Here is a 17,848-nt window from a genome sequence, read left to right as displayed (position 1 = left end):
ACACCCTCTGTCAATTCTAAATTGTAATGCGTGAAGACATGATGAATCATGTGGCACTTAGCAGGTCTCAAACTTAGGTAAAGATGGCCTCAAATTAACAACAACACATGTCATACTAAACATGTCATTATTTCTTTTTAGCAAAACTTAGGCCAAAATGCAGAAACACTGTGTGAAAAATTAAGCACACCCTTACTTCTTCCATAGGAATTAAGAAGGTAAGTAGCAGCCAGGAGCTACTAATAAAATTTATTTGATTAATGAATCATCAGCAAGTGTGACCGCCTCTATAAAAGCAGACGTTTTGGAAGTTTGCAGCCCTGGAGCATCGAGGTGTGTGTTAACACCGTGCCAAGGAGGAAAGACATCATCAGTGATTGTAGGAGAAGCAATTGTTGCTGCCCATCAATTTGGGAAAGATTGTCAGGCCATTTTATAGTGAGCACAATTATTAACAACTAGACACCATAGACCACTTTCAGTCTACCCAGGAGTGGACATCCTGGCAAATTTACTCCAAGGTCAGACTGTGCAATCCTCAAACACACAAAAACATGCTAAACTCAGGAGCTTTTTTTAGACTCTGCTGTCCTTAGTGTGTTAAATGCTTATGTTCATGACAGTATTATTAAAAAAAAAAAGATTTAACTTTTAACTAGACTTCTTTTGGATAGATGAGAGCAAAAATGTTTAGCAATGGTGGATGAAAAACAAATAGCATATCATCACGAGTGCCTCATACCAACTGTCAGATACCATATACCATGTTCTGACTGAGGGATTTATGAAACAAATTAAAACATACAGCTCTGCTATCACTTCCAACATAAATGAAGACAGGAAAGTAAACAGCAGTGAAGTTTGTAGGGTTACTGAAGTTGAGCTAGCTGGTATATAATGATGTGATACGTGATCGCTAGCGAAACAGCTATGTTAGCATAATATAAACAGTAAAGCTGGAGGATAAACGCTAACGAACGGAGGACTTTTTTCCACTCGATAAAAGTTAATGTGAGGGTTCCCAATGGTTAGGGGCAAATGCAATCGCATGGCAGGATGCTGTAAACGGACCAAACGTCAGTCAGGAGAACTACCGAGATAATCTATCCACAGTATGAGGTTAGTCATTAATATACTGCTGCATGGGCTGGCCTGTAGATACATCGTAAGGGTTAAAAACTGAGCTTTAAAATGATTAGCGGTAATAAAAACCGAGAGAAGCAGACAGTGATCACTGACTGTTCAGATTAAACAGAACAAAATGCAAAGCATTAAAACATAAACATATTAAAAACACAACAGCCTTATAAATGCAGACTACTTTGGGCCCGGACGCAGGATTCATCACGTCATCACTTAAAGACCGGATACCAAAGAATTCTAGAGTCAAATGTGAGGTTAGACAGCTAAAAAAGTTATCCGAAATTGTGACATGAAACAGGATAATGATCCCAAACACAGCAGCAAATCTATAACAAGATGGCTGGAAAAAAAGAACTGAGGTGTTGAAGTGACGCAGTCCAGACTTCAATCCCACTGAAATGAAGCGGCAGGACCTTAAGAGAGCTGTGCATAAATGAATGCCCATAAATGTCAATGACCTGAAGTAGTGTTGTAAAGAAGGCTGATCCACAATTCACAAGTCATATCGAAAACAATTATTTCATTGCTGCTAAAGGAGGTTCTAGAGCAGCGGTCCCCAATCTTTTTTGCGCCATGGACCGGTTTATGCCTGACAATATTTTCACGGACCGGCTTTTAAGGAGTCGCGGATAAATACAACAAAATAAAACTAGTACCGGTACAGAAGAAAATAAGATTTATTCATAACACACGTGAGAAGACCCAGGAAAACTGAGTTAACGATAAAAACGATAACAAAATAACGCTAAAAACCAATAAAACCCCTGAAAACCATACATTTCACACCCGAGCCTCAACTCTCGCGGCCCGGTACCAAACGACTCACGGACCAGTACCGGTGTCCGTGAGACCGCTGTTCTAGAGGATAATGAATCATAGAGTGTACTTAGTTTTTTCAAATTTTGGCATTTGTGTTTGTTAAATATATAATAGTCTTAATATGTCCTGTGTCATTGTTCATCTCAAATGGCATTTACCTAATCATGAGACCTGCTAAGTACCTCATGCTTTTGCTTTTTTGCTTTTGTTGTTATTTTTTTTTAATGTCCAGATATATAAAACCTTAGTTTACTTATTTACCATTTTACTGTGTATATTATTATTTACACCATGCAGATGCAGTCCTAGCTGCAGGTTAAATGTAACCTTTTTTTGTCGCTAAAATGAAGTTTGTTTATATAGAAGTCTGCGGGAAAACAGCTTGCTTCTTGATCCATGATCTCAATAAACAGTGGTCATAAACGTAGGTTAAAGGCATGTTAAATACAAGATGCTCACCTTTAAATTATGGTCCCCATTAGAATCAAAAAAGAGGAAAAAGCATGGTACTTTCAAATGGACCTATCTAGTGTATGGTTGTGCAATGTCCCTCCCCCTTTTTTCCTTTGCTCTTCAAAACACTACTATGGTAATAGTTCATGTTTAACATCAAGACTTTGACCAGTAATCTCAGTGCATTAAGCCCATCCCTTATACACAGTATATGGATTTAGTAGAAATTCTAGATTTAAAAAGCCGCTGTTTTGAACATGGAGCCAGTGCACTTCCCTCCAGCACCATCCAGCAGAAAGACAAACTTAGCAGTTAGCTAGCTGTTAAACATTTAGCACCCAGAAATATGTCTTAATATTATTAAAGAAAAGGTTTGGAGCTTAAAAGAAAGCATGTAATGGGGTTGTTCCTCCAGTTAACCAGAAGCTTCAGTCCACATAAATGCCAGTTTTCTTCCTATTTAACTGTTTACAAGAAAGTGCTTCATAACAATTTATTACCTCAGTAGTGTTCAGGAATTGTCAGACCCCCAAAGTTATTAAAAAACATGCTGCTTATTTCTGGCGATCAGCAGCCACTATATTGAGAGTAAATGCTGAGCACACAATGGGCTTGGAAATTTGGGGAGCGCTACAATGACAAATCAGTGTTTATTCTGAGGTTCCTTGTTTTCAACACTGGATTCCCTGGACGAGTGTTTTATTTTGCAAGATATACTAAGACTCTGGGATTAGGTATCATATGTGTTTGTCTACAGGCTATTGACGCCCTCTCAGTCACTCTCTCACCGTTTCATCTCCGCACTCTCCTCTCACTCATCATCTTTCAATGCTGCCTGATAGGTATCATATATGAGGGCTATTATTTAATTTTTGATTTGCTCGGGCTGTTTTCCCTCAGCCATTACTCTAGCCGCTTAAGCTGTGATTGCTCTTGACATTTTAATAAGAAACTTTCCTGTGCTGACTCTAAGGTACCCACCACTATGTGTTCCGAATCACAAGTGAAATGTAACAGAAACTAAAGTGCAAAAGTAAACATTCAAAAATCCACCACGGTGTTCTCTTCCAGATTCAAACCCATATGGAAAAGATATATATAAATCTTATAAAGTTTGTATCTGTCTTGTGTGAAACTTGTATGAAAAGCATATAAGAGTGAAAACAGATATAAGATCCCTTGAAAAATTACATAATGAAACTTGTATGTTTTGGATACTTACTAAAACAATGTATGAAAGTAATGAGAAAGTGGCCACTTTCATGAGTAAATCATGTAAGCCTTATATGATTTACTCATGAAAGTGGCCACTTTCATGAGTAATCACATATAAGTTTTTACTATTTCTTTTCCATATGGGAATCCACGATTTCCACTGTAAACAAGTCAAGTTACTAGAGTCTCTCATGCATGTGTGTGCAATCCTTTGTTTTCCAGTGATACACTGATGATAGTGAATGTTTGCAAAAATTTCCCTCAGGATCAGTTTTTTTTTTTTTTGTGACAGAACAGATGCCTAATCCCACAAACTGCAGATTCCTCACAACAGAGCAGATGCAACAAATGATTGCTCATCTTATTTTTGAGGATCACCCTCTTATCATTGAACAAAGTTATGACAAGATTTATTAATCATTTAAATGTTTGTTCTTTTTTATTCTTTATGTTAACCACTTCATTGTCAGTTGGGATTTGAATGTATCTTTGGATTAAACGACTGTGCTGAATAAGTAGCATGGTGCAGGAATAATGTAACAATAATTAAAAACCACTGACAGGTGAAGTGAATACCATTGATCATCCTCATGTTATAGGTCCACAAAAAAACAGAAAAAAACATATTAAAATCCAGTTGTAATCACATTTTATTACAGCTAGATGATTTTTTCATTAATGACATTGATGATTTTTCAAATGCCTCTTCAGTTCTGCTCGACAACCAATGTAACAGTGACATTGGGTCATCTATCTACATTTGTTGGTGTGCTAGTTTTCAAAAAAAACATGCTTTGCATACATATGACCATTAATGGTAATCTTTATGTATCTCTATCTAACTTTTGGAATGTATTTATTTATTTAACCTTTTAAAAATGGTTTTAAAAATAGTTACGTTGTGATATTTTTGTTATATTTAAGGTGTTTTTTGTGCATAGTGGCTTTTTTTTTTTTATTACCCTTAAGCTAAAAAAAGGGTGATGGGTGTTTGTCATGACCCGGCTGGGCTGACAGCCAACATGGACACCTAAGTTTGTGAATGTGATAACTCAAGAACGACGTGACGTAGCAGCTTCAAATTGATACCATAGGTATATCTACTAGGAGGCTGAGAGGTATCACTGGAGGCCTCCAGTATTTTTATATCTGGTTATGCTGAGTTATTAGTTTACTTTACTGTTCCTGAACCTTTCAACATGTGGAGTTTGTTTGATCATGAAAAAGATGGCCCTACATTAAATCTAATGCTGCACGGTTACTAGCTAGTTCCCCAACAGTCAATGTTCGTTTACATGTTCATTTAAAAGCCAGTATTACATTTAGCTATTAGTATGATAGTTTATAAAAGCATATAAAAAGCTTAGTAAACTAGTTAGAAAGATAAAACTAACAGAAACAGAGTTGCTACAGTTGTTTGCATGCTTGTTGGAGTAAACATACAATCCCAATTGCAAATGCCATTTGATCAGCCTCCACTTGTCTTGGTAGGCTCATTACAAGATTTTGGTATTTGAGTGCAAGAATGTTCTCCTGTTGAGGATCAGAAGTATTTGTGAGGTCAGATACTGTGGCAGTAAAGCCAGAATCACCATTGAATTTCTAATTCATCCCAGAGCTGTGCAGTCAGGCTGTATCTCTCTGTGTGCTGTCTGCTTTTTCACTCATTTTCAGTCAGTGCAATACCATTTTCAAGGGAATGTTTGTCTTGTTGGGTTTTTTTTTGGATTTTTGGTTTTGTTTTTTTTCCTTAAGCCACTTAACACTGATCTATGGATCATTCAAGCATATAAATGGCACCGAACACAATGGATGAACCAGTGTTGTATCATAACACACAACTTAGCAAAGAAACTATTTTAAATTGTTTTTTAGGCACTTTGTTTATATGTGCTGATGCAAAAACACAGAACATGTTCTGCTTTTTTTTAATGAATGTATGATGAATATAACACAGTTTGACAGGCATAAAATAGTGTTTCTCCCAAAGATCTATTACCAGAAACCAAACCTCACAATTATATCACGATATTTAAAGGAACTCTTCGGGAACTTTACAGCCATGCTGTCACATGATAAAATAGGTTGTTGCAACTTTTGTCAAGCTTTTTAAACAGCTGCTTAAAGCACTCCTTTTCCACCATGTAACCATCCACTGCTTGCTCTTGCTGTCCTCACAAATGCTCACAAAAACCTGATATTTTTTATTTTAAATTTACATATATTTCCTTGTTTTAGCAATTAATAGGATACATGAATGTTTTTCTACTGCCTGTAGGTGGCAGTACTGCATTTAGAAGTGGTTAACCTATCTCCATTAAACAAACAAAAAACCTGTTAACAGCTGCCAGTGTGTCTGAACAGTGACATTTACTTTTTACTACACAAACAAAAGAAGAAACTTAAAGACTAAAAGGTTACAACAACTGTTAAGTGGTTCTGAAAAATTCAATGAAATCTCTGCCAGAAATAGCTAGCATGTAATTTGGGAGTGCAGCGCAATGGACAGCCTTTAAAAAAACAAAAAAGGCTGAACATCCCACCACACAGGTTAGTTTTATAAGAAATGAACTATTAGCATTAAAAATGAGCCCAAATCAATTACCTTTAACTTTTCCGTATACTTCTTTGTCTTTGACATGACAGCAGTCTCACAACCTTTTCATTTTTCTGAGCAGTCTACATTCTTACAGCCAGCAGCACAGCGCTCTATAAAAATAAATAAATAAATAAATGCATAGCTATGAATGGTACTCAGAATTTAATACTCATCTCACTTCTCAGGAAATACAAATACTTTCATAGCTAGAACTGCACTGCTTGATAGGTGAGACAAATGGCTCCCCCACTAACTTGTAATGGGCAAAGCCTCTTTTTTTTAGCTTTTGAAATTCTAGATCTATTTTCTTTAAGTGTAAGTGAAATACAGACAGGCTGTTAGAGGAGAGACAGTGGGGGTGGAGTATGGAGGGAGGTGAGATCTGAAAAATTGAAGATGGATTTCAGAGGGAGTGGTGTGTGGGCATCAGAATGCTGATGGTGCAGGAGAGCGTGCAACTTGGGAAATCTCTAGTCTGTATCGTTTCTCCACTTAAACATTAGGATCAGTTTCACTGTTAGGCTTTCATGAGTGTCCTAATGCCTCACGCACTTTTAGGTTCATGCATGTCATGCATGTGTATTTATACAATTAACTAATGATTGATCATCATCAACAACAAACTACTCATAACAACTGCGAAGACATTTTACTATGCAGTTGCATTTCAGTAAATGACATCATCTCTAAGATTATTGTTATAACCTTCACATTTAAAATGAAAAGGGTCTGTTTTTTTTTTTAATTTATTTGTTTTGTTTTAATATAGAATTCAAATTAAACTGTGTTTGGCAAACAAAAGAGAATACCATAAGGAGGTTTCTGTTAACAATAATGCTCAACAGAAATCATTTCACTGAGCAATACCAAGATAATTGAACACAGAGAGAATTATTTTACATTGCTGGCTTTAATGCACAAGTGACATTCATCAGAACGGAAATGACTGAAAGCACATAATTGATGGGAAATGCTTTTCTTTTTCTTTATACTGTTTTGCACTTACAACTCATTTTAATCTTAAGAATTTATAACACAGTCTAAGTCTTATCTGTCTCAAGAAGATAAAAAGTAGATCCAATCACTTTTTTGTTTTTTGGGTTTTTTGTAAGCATATTTGCCTCTGTAAGGCATCTTTCCCAATGGCTTATGGTATTACATTGTGCTGTTATCTGCTCTGGAGTCTGTTCTAATTGTTCAAAATTTTATTTAGCTAATCTAAATGAAATAAATATGATGGAGATACAACACATATGAAAACATACATGTTATATGAACATGCTGCATTCAAAACCTGTATGATCAGTATGGACTTATAGCACAGTGGTTGTAAGGTAATTATTTTTCCACATGCAAAATGCAGGTCACCATCCTGAAGTAAGAAGTAAGATAAGACCTCCAGACAACTCTGATCTTTGCATGTATCCACCACGACTTTCCCCTGTGCTGTACCATCACTAGGACAGTGTGAAGATGGTTCTGGCAGTGCAAGATTTGTATCTGGACTGTTTCCTCACCTTTGCACGAGGTGACAGGATAGCAAGGTTACAGAATAGCACTGATGCCGGTCTCATCTCTACAGGAAGAATAAGATGCAATATTCCCCATTCAGAAATGGCAAAGTTTATCAGCCTTTGAGAAAAGCATCATGTTATGGTATTGTGTTGCATCTCAGATGCATTGCTTCACATCAGTGAGCTGCAAGTATATAGTTCTGGAGGAAAAAACAGTGAGAGCACTCCTTTATCCAGAAACCTTTACATGCTTACAGTGAGTGTGGGCTTCAGGGCAGTTACAGACCTGTCCTCACCACTAAACTGTCCAAATCTAGTGTGTTACTGAAGGTAGTGGTGATGGATTATCTGCCCTCCAGAATTCTCAATTATTCTCCTCCCCTCTGTGGACTGGCAATTAAGTTTGTTATTGCCGCAGGTGATTTAAGTGCGACTGACAGACTAACATATGATTTTTTTATTTTTTATTTTGTAGGCTAAATGATTTTTTCTTGTCACTCTGTGCTGTTAGTCTTCTCTTCCCTTCTGTGTAGTAGTCAACATTTGTTATTTAGGAATATATAAATGACCTAAAAACCAGTTTCAGCTTAAAGTTGTTATAATACAATCAGAAATACGAAACAGTACATTATTATTTTAATTTATATAAACTTTAACTATGTTTGATACCATTTTTAATTTCTCATGCCACTGTTTTCTCCTCTTCTGTCCTTCTAATTCGTTTTTGTGAAAACACATCACAACGGTGGTAATTCAACCCACTGGAATTTTAAAGTTGCATTATAAGCAGTATTTATTAAAGGTAAATAATTAGAGCATTAGTGTAGTAATTAATTAGTAACAGAGGCTTTGCAAATGAAAGGAGCCTGAAAACAAATATTTGCACGTCCGGGAATCTACTTTCTTTTCCTCTGATGTCGTTCTTGTCTGTCTTTGCTTTGGCCTCATGTGGATATCTCCCTCTTTGTGTAAGATAAAGGACCTGTCTATAGTGGTTTCTATACTGTTTCCTCTGGCATCTCATCAGATATCACAGTGAGCAGGATCAGGATCCATTTACTGTCTTATAAAACAACCGGTCCCTTGCCAGTTTGGTACAAAATGATTCCATAAACAAAGTCACAATGTCTGCCCCAGTAAAAGGCCTTATGGGAGCAATGACACCTTATGAGCAATTTACGCTCCTGGCCTGGAGTTTTTTTGGTTTTTTTTTTAGCTCCACTCTTCTTGTTTTCTCCTCCCTCTGTCCTTTCATCTAATTATGTTACTACATTATATTCATTACAATTCTAAGTGATATGTAATCACTGCCAAATGTAATAGAGTGAAGTCATCTGTAATATTATTAATAATATGACCTCTTTTCTGTGTCTTGTCTCTCTCCCTCTGCAATCTAGTTGAGGAAGGCAGTGATGGACCACATCTCAGACTCTTTCCTAGAAACCAACGTCCCTCTGCTGGTGCTTATTGAAGCAGCTAAGAGTGGAAACGAGAAGGAGGTCAAGGAGTACGCCCAGGTGTTCCGTGAGCACGCCAACAAGCTGGTGGAGGTCAGTCATGAATTAAACACGGGGGCACAATCACACACGTACACATGCTCACTGATTCTCTTACTTTATATTAAATGACGCGTAGCAAGAAAAAAATATAGAAAGTTTATAACTTTACATTTTACATTTAAATGAAAGAGTGAGCAGGCAAACTGCAACTGAACATGTAATAATTAAAAAAATGTAGAGGTGGGGTTTTTTTTACCTTTTCATTTCCCTAGAAATAAACTGCTGGACTGAAAAGAATATTCTGTGTATTAAATGCACTAACAGAAGCAAGTGTGCATGTTCATGTGCACTTGACAATTAGCCATTGTCTCTTTGGCTTTGTTGGCCAAGTAGTCTTAGCTGCATGGAGACGGTATGAAGAGGTTTGACTCTTGCTTAAAGAAGTATTAGGTTAAAAAAATCCTTTTTACTGCCTGACTGCATCCTAATTTGAGGCGTTCAATTATGCCAAGTCATAGACAGTGAATGGCATGCTGACCATAGGTCTTCACAGTGGCCTGTCTGAACTGCTACCAAAATTTTAAGGCTGCATTGAGGAAGTTATAGTCCATCTCTCTTTCTCTTCTACTGACTAAGTCTCCAAGGCCAATCAAAACCTCAAAAACCAGATTACTATGAACTGCTTCTAACCTTTTGGGGAATAAGTCCAAGTAGTTTAGTCATATGCATCTGATTCCTTTTACTGCTGAACAGCCATTTGCCTCCCTTCATCTCTACATAGAAAGCATAGTGGAAGCAACACACTCACACACATTCTAAACCCAATACACTGTCGCCATGCATGTAGCCTAACAAAATATGCTTGAGGTTGAAGCTATATGCCAATAGCACATATGGTACACGAGCCATTATGGCAGTGATAAAGACAGTGTTACTGACAAACATTTAAGGATAACATCATGTCAGACATGCTTCTGTGTAGTTTCTGTAACGTAATAAAGCCAAGCTGCATCTTGTGCCTTATCCATGTGAATGAATGGATGCTCTCCTTTGAGGGTGCCTAAAGTTCCTGGTTTAAAAAAACCCCAACCTGTGACCTGGGAACTCGGTATGGGGTATGTTTTTTGGTGTAATTTTGGTGGTCTCACCATACGGAGGTTATTTGTGGGGGTCTTGAGGGGGTAAAAGTGTTCCAATAGCTAGGAATCTGGTATTGGGGGTTTCTTGGGCAGGCGTTTTGGATGACGAGGTGCCCTATAGGGATCTATTCCAGTCCATTTTAAACGGACTGTCCAAATACTAGGCAGCACAGTGGCATGGTGGAGCACTGTTGCTGCACAGCAAGAAGGTCCTGAGTTCATTCCACCATCAGGCCGGGGTCTTTCTGTGAGGAGTTTGCATGTTCTCCCCGTGTTTGCATGGGTTCCCTCCGGGTACTCCGGCTTCCTCCCACCGTCCAAAGACATCCAATTAGTGAGGATAGTTTAATTGATCAATCTAAGTCGCCCATAGGTGTGAATGTGGGAGTGAATGTGAGCGTGAATGGTTGTCTGTCTCTGTGTGTTGGCCCTGCGACAGACTGGCGACCTGTCCAGGGTGTACCCTGCCTCTCGCCCTATGACAGCTGGGATATGCTCCAGAGCCCCCCGCGACCCTGAAAAGGACAAGTGGAAGCGAATGGATGGACGGATGGATGGATATCCAAATACTAATTCATCAGTAATTTCCCAGGATCACTGTAAAGACGAATGGAATATCACAAAATATCCATGAGAAATAGTGAGAAAGCTTAAAAATGTGGAAGAATATGTGTTGTGTTTCACTTGAAGTTGGTTTTAGGACATTCCATATTGCTTTTATGAGGTTTTCGTTTATTGCCCATCCACTCAACGGCAGGAAGATAGCGGATGGAGTCCTGTGATAAATGTCTGTGCCCTTTGATGGGAGTTGCCTTTTGTTCTCATGGTCCATTCAGGGGAGCCTTTAGAACCTTTAGAGCCTTTATGTGGGCCTCTCGTAAAATACTGTCACTTAAAACAGCACTCTAGCTTTTGTTGACTTCAGCTGAGCGAGTGAGTGATTTGTGTGCCCTTTTGGTTTCCCCCAGCTGTTTGTTGATGAGAGGAGTCCTGACTGATGCTACACTCAAAATCTGTGCTTTGCATACAGCAATCTTAAAGCTTTCTGTAGCCCTGGGACATTTCAGGCAGATGAATTCTGTTCTCCTTATAAAGGAAAAAGGAAGAAACGTTGCCTTGTGTTTATATGCAGTTGTTTGTATGCATTGAGTTGGCTGTAAACTGCAGTCAAACCTGAGGGTAGTTTATCAGCTGTACATTGGTTTGTTGCAAGTTGTTTGTGGCTTGTTGCAAGTGGTTGTTAGCAGGTACAAAACCCAGATCAGCTGTGTGTGCAAATTATGTTATCGATCAAAATGAAAAATATTTATGACAAAGTTGTTTCTAGCTGCGAACACATAATGTCCACATTGTAATGGTCTTGGACGTTAAAATTGTATAACAGTATCCTGACTGTTGCTGTCTGGTTGTTTCAGGTCACTTATTCTCTTTTAACGGTTTCACAATATGCTTCTAATGGAGCTAGTTCTACACAAACTTTTTTTTGGTATAAAGATGATATTTTCCAATGAAGACTGATTGAGAAAAGATATTTTCATGCCCCAGAACTCTGTAGGGTTAAATTGGTTCATCAAATGCAACCTGCAGCGCAGCACAAGCATCTAAATTTCCGTTCATGAGATAATGAGGTGCTATGTCAATAAAGTTCTCTTACAGTGCTCAAGCCATGATTGTATGCCTACATTTATGGTTTCCTTTGAGTGATTGGAATTAGTTATTATTGTGGCAGAACACTGACTCGGCTGTCACGCAGTTAAGTTTATTAAGCAAACTTATTAAAGGAGCTTATAGAATAGTGATCAGCTCATTTGAGCATTTTTCCTTCATCAGATTTAATACTAAGGAAGCATTAAATTTGATGTTTGAATGATAAATTGATTTGATTCTTAGATAAGTGTCATGCTGCAGTTAGAGAAACATTATTTTAAGTATTCCAATTAAAACTTCAAAACATAATGTACAACACATATTAGCAGCTTTGTAAGTGCATGTTTCATCTGAGAAAAGTGAACCACTATGTAGCTCATATGGAAAAGTAATGTACTCACGTGTATCTCACTGACCACTCAAAGTTGTTTAGACTACAAGTCACATTTAATCATGCATGTGCATTCATCCAGCTTTGTATTCTACAAGTTTTAAGCACTTTATCTACATCAATCCAAGCCTAATTTTTTTCGAATCACTATTTTACTTAACATGCATGTCTTTGGTATGTGTTAAGAACCCAGAAACCTTGCTGTAAGGCAGCAATTTTAAACCAATACACCAACCTGAAAAGTATTTCCTGTTTTATCGTTCTTTTCTCTTTGTTCTTCCTTTTTCTCTTCACTTCGTCCTCACCCTAACTAGTGTAGGCAGATGGCCACCTTTCTGCAGCCTGACTCTGCGAGAGGTTTCTCCTTATTAAAAGTCGACATTTTCTTTCTCCACATTGTGACCAATTGCTTTTTTTCCTTTGTTTTCTTCTTCTTAGTATTGTCAGGTCTTTACTTTGCAGGATAAAGTACCCTATAAGTACTGTTAAAGACTGTTTGTTGCAAAGAAAAGGTAATATCATATCACAAATCCCAATACATACCAAATTAAAAAGTGCCATATGGATATTACAAGTTTAGAGTGTGCAATGAGCAGCTCTGCACCTTTGTCAGGGTAAGCATGTAAATTACTTGTCCATACTAGCTAATACACTCACGGCTGTCCTATATAGCAGGCAATATCATTGTCTTTCCTGTCATCATCATTATTCGTGCTATCGTAGACATAGTCATCATAGCCACCATTGCAATCCTCTAATATATTATGGTAATTAACATTCTGATGAATGTCACTGCAGTCATCTCCCTGATGTCAGGGAGGAGCTGTCTTAAGCCATTAGAACAGAGTTTAGACACGATCAGAATCAAAATAAAGTCAAATCAAAGTGCCTCTTTTCATGTCTGCTTGGTTTCCATTTAATTCTGCCCCATTTGGCTCCACAGTATACAATGTGTGTCTTTTCTTTCACCATTGTTCTTTTGTCACTTCGGTGATGAGCAAAGTTTACCCTGAGGACTCCCTTAATCACATCATATTCATTACACCAGCTTGACCACTAACAGGAAGTAAATAAACTTTAAGCTGAGGATGTGATTGCCTTAAAGGACTGTAATGACAATGGACCTGCCATAGCCAAGCAAAGATTGTCTGTAACTTCCAGAATTGATACTCTCAGTTGTATCAATTTGGTCACGTTTCCTTTTCCTGTTTTTTGTATGGGATACATGCACAGAGAAATACAGCGATAGCTCCTTTTCAAGTCAGAGAGATAAATTTCTGGGTATCTGTGTATCACTATTCTATTAGCACAGATTGTGCTAATTAATTCCCATGACTATCCTTAATGAGGACCTAATACTAACCCATCATCAGTCCAAACAGATGCATCAGGGGTAACAGAATAACAAACTTTGACTCCACTTACACAGAAGCTTCTAAGATAAAAGAAATGAAATGTGCAAAAGAAAAAAATATTGTACTATAATATGTCCACTCTCAGGATTTCATGCATACATGCATTACATAAACATTCAGTATATCCTTATATATATTTAAGGCATAACTTTTACATAACCTGTTGTTGAATCACAAATTTACTGTAGTGCAACTATAGTCTAGATATTTTTCCAAGTTGCTTGTTCAGTTCTGGCTGTTATCATTGGAGCTATTTAAATGTTTAGATAGCAATAAACTATTTCAACATGGGGGGGTGGTTAAATATAAATTCATGAAAAAAAAGCCTTTCAGTATGAACGATAGATCTCTTTTGATCTTTACTTCTAACCGCTCTTTCCTGACTAACTGTATTTGTCTTGCTGTAATTGTTTGTTTTCTACTTTCTACTAAGTACATATGTACAGTTTCATTTGGACCTTTTCTATTACATCTGCAGACCGAGCTCACCACTGCCCACATGGATGTGCTCTTGTTAATTTAAACACAAGATGAATATCCAATCTTTTAAAGTTACCGTAGTTCCTTTTTATTACCACTGCAGTGAGATTCTATACGTGCCAGCAATTCTTGGACATCTAAAGGACGTTACGCTCCATCACTATTCTAATGTCAGAATCAGATTTTCCTCTGACCTTGACTCCATCTTGGAGCAGTTCTGTTCAGCAGCTGTGGCATTATGAAGGACACTTCTACATATGCTTTATCTCTGAAATACCTCTGCAGTGCTTTCAGAACCATGCTTGGTAAACACACAAATCCACATGATGTCTGATGCATGATTAGGTTGCTTGGCTACTATCAACCTCTTTGCGAGCTTTATAGATTTTTGTCTTTTTAAATGTTGTTTGATGAGATTTAAAAAGTCTATTTATTTGTCACAGATTGTGCAACAGCTTAATCCCTTGAGTTAAATATGCAATAATTACTCACAGCAAATGTAATATTTCCTGTTTAAGAATTTGGTGTGTTGTTGTCTGCGAGCTGTGGAGCTTTCTCCATACGTGGCTGCAACTTTTGCTGGTCAGTTAATCTTCATCAGTTCATTAGCTTTTCTTACTTTTGATTTACAGCAGCAACCTTACTTTGGACATGGAGTGAATAAAGGGGATAGTCATACCCTCTGTGATTACGCATAATCAATACAAAATTGAATGTAACAAATACTGAACTGGCCTTCGGGGCTCAACGACATGAGACAGACTGCAGCACTAAACATTCTTCTGAGGTCACTGCATTAAGCACTTTACTGGACGGTTAACTGGGAAGTGGATGGATCACTGTTGGAACAAGTCTATTTGTGATGACCTGAACCTGTAGGCCAACATTAATCCTCTCTTTGCATTCAAAGTTTTTAGCCCCCCAAAGAAATCGCCCTTTGAAAGATTGGGAGTGCATTAAAAGGTTCATCACATGCTACCTAATCCACCTCATGTTGTTCCCTTTTGGAGTTATTTTGATAGCAGGTGTGTTGATAGCAAGAAAATTCCATAAACAAATGCAGATACACAAGCACAGTCTCATTCGAAGTGATTTCTTTTATCATTTGGATTCTCCCAATAAATCATGTGATTGGATGCAAATTCATACTGCTGCTTTTAAAATCCACACTTTATGCTTGTGTTCATTTTGAATTCTTTACCATATTCAATATGTGATACACAAATGCATCCGCTATAAACTTGATCAACAACAGCAGCCTTTACATGAGTGAAAGTACATGCAGCTATTTGAAATTAAGCACTTATTATGTGAAGCTAGTTTTTCCACTGGGTGGAGTTTCTCTGATCTAAAGACGCCGTCTTTTTTGTGGTCACCTTTGACTGCAAGTTTAAATCCGCTTAAAGTTTGAAAGGGAAGTTCTTCTCCTCAGTTTTACTTTTCACGAAATGACCACGAGATGAGATGGGAGTTAAGGTTAAAGTTTAGCACAAGGGAAGTAGAGGAAGTACTTTCATTTTCTCAGCAAAGCAGGTAAAACTGTTGAGCGCACATTGAGTGCATGCTGAACATCCCTGGAACTGTGGGTGTATTTTTTATAGTCAAAACTATTGTACTTTTGTATTTCCCTGTGGTACTGTAGCAAACTATAGTCGTGATACAAAGCCAGCTGGCACAAGATCACTGCCCAGCACCTATAAGAGTCTTTGAGGCGGGTGTTTTGTTTTTTGTGTGGTGCTTAGTCCTCAGGTCTCTTGGTGCTTTTCTACCCATCAAAGATATCTAATGGGCAGCCAAGGTTTTTACACATTGCAGGGCATGTCAGACCTGAAAGTGTACCGTCAGTTCAGTCCATTAGAATTCAAAGACAGAACTGAGGAGAGGTATACCTCTGAGGGAAGTACAAAGGGGATTTTGAAAGAGTGTGGTTTGAAAGAAAAAAAAACAGTTGGCTGCATCATTAGGAAGTAATACTAACTATAATAGACCCAGTAGTGATTGAAATAAACTAGACAAGAGTTTCCCTGGTAATAAAAACGAGTCTGTAATATACTGACAATATCTGATGTCTCCAGAGAGCAAATGTCAATCCCAGTTCAGTGAAGTCTGTAAAAATGTAGTCTGTAAAAGATCAGATCAAAGTTTATTCAAATAAATAAATATAAGATAAGATTATAAGAATAAACCTATTTCTATTGGTAACTGACATGTTCAGTGGTCTTAATTTCACTTAAAAATTATTAATTTTTTTATTTTATAAATTGCAGTTTTAATGATGCAATATATTAAATTTAATAAATGATTAAAGTGGATCCATTAAATTAATTCAGCTGTTTAGCTGTGGCTCCCATGAAGAGTCTTTAATTAACTCAATCTTATAGACTTTAAATTCGCTTCCTAATGACTTCTTGGAAACAGTCTTTAAAAAAGAGTGGCGCAATCTGCACAACAGAGGTCACACAACACTGTACTGACACTATTAAGCCAAAGAAAGTGTGTGAGGGACATGCTTTTAAAGTCATGAATTTAGATTTGTGAACATATGTAAAGAAACAAATTGTCTACATTTAAAAAGCAGAAATAACGCTATTTTTAAGTTGATTTGATTAAACTAGAACTGTAAAGAAAACATTTTAATTTCCACGTTTAAAATGATGCAAGTGAGGCTACCAGACCCACCAGACCAGTGGCTGCCACTCTACCAGACTGACCTTGGTCACAAATAACAAAGCACTTTTTTTGTCCTTTTTGTCACGCCTTGCACACACCTATGGGCATCCTCTGACTTATTAATTACATTTAATATTTAATTAAATTACAGAATTATATTAAAACTCTCCCTACATGTCCATAAACACTAATATTTACTGTTTTCTAAAAAATGAAAATATTCTGAATTTGATATATAAATACATATTTCGTTTCGGACATGTTTTGAAATGTAGCCTTTTTCAATAAGACAAGGCCACAGACCAGTAATATGGTTTTTTTCTTCTTTTTGTTTGTTTTTTTAGCACATAAGAAATACGAGGCTCGATTAAGGCTTTTTCTTCCGATTCCCAACCCACGGCCTTTTTCCTTTCTATAGTTAACTGTGTACTGCGTGTACTGCTCACAAAACTGCAAACCAAAATGAAAACCCCACACTTTCAAAAGAGGGCTGTTAATGGTTTGGGGGATTTTTGCCATGATTTTTTCTTTCGTTTTATTTATGTGCAAAATATCACGGCAGACTTTCAGCTATTTCATATTTTACATCAATTGAAGCGTGTGCTAATGTATAAATATTCAAGTTAACAGGCTAAAGGCTAAGGCTTTTGTTATTCTAAGAACATTACATTGGATAATCAGGTCAAAACAAAATTTGCTGCAGATTTGGGAAAACAAAGAAAACTGGCAGCTAAAGGGAGACCCAGTCCCTGCGCTTAGCAGTCATTTCTTACAATTTAGTATTGAGGGTGGTCTTAGGGGGATCAAACCTAAAGTAAAGTAATCTGATCAGTACTGCTACAGGCCACAAACAGTAAGTCTCAG

General features: G+C 37.3%; 1 protein-coding gene across 1 annotated transcript in view; it reads left to right on the top strand.

Moving 5' to 3' along the window:
* The window catches only part of ctnna2 (catenin (cadherin-associated protein), alpha 2), a 358,241-nt gene that overhangs the window by 266,889 nt on the left and 73,504 nt on the right, over positions 1–17,848 (top strand). The window contains exon 9 of the mRNA XM_085355934.1: positions 9,141–9,293. Within this exon, the coding sequence (XP_085212060.1) occupies positions 9,141–9,293 (153 nt within the window). The remainder of the gene's footprint in view (positions 1–9,140; positions 9,294–17,848) is intronic.

This window comes from Diplotaxodon limnothrissa, linkage group LG6 (genome assembly GCF_057381915.1).
Source record: "Diplotaxodon limnothrissa isolate DT_005_m linkage group LG6, D_limnothrissa_male_GT1.1, whole genome shotgun sequence".
NCBI lineage: Eukaryota > Metazoa > Chordata > Actinopteri > Cichliformes > Cichlidae > Diplotaxodon > Diplotaxodon limnothrissa.
The sequence above is the reverse complement of the archived record's forward strand: the minus strand, read 5'-3'. Positions and strand labels throughout refer to the sequence as shown.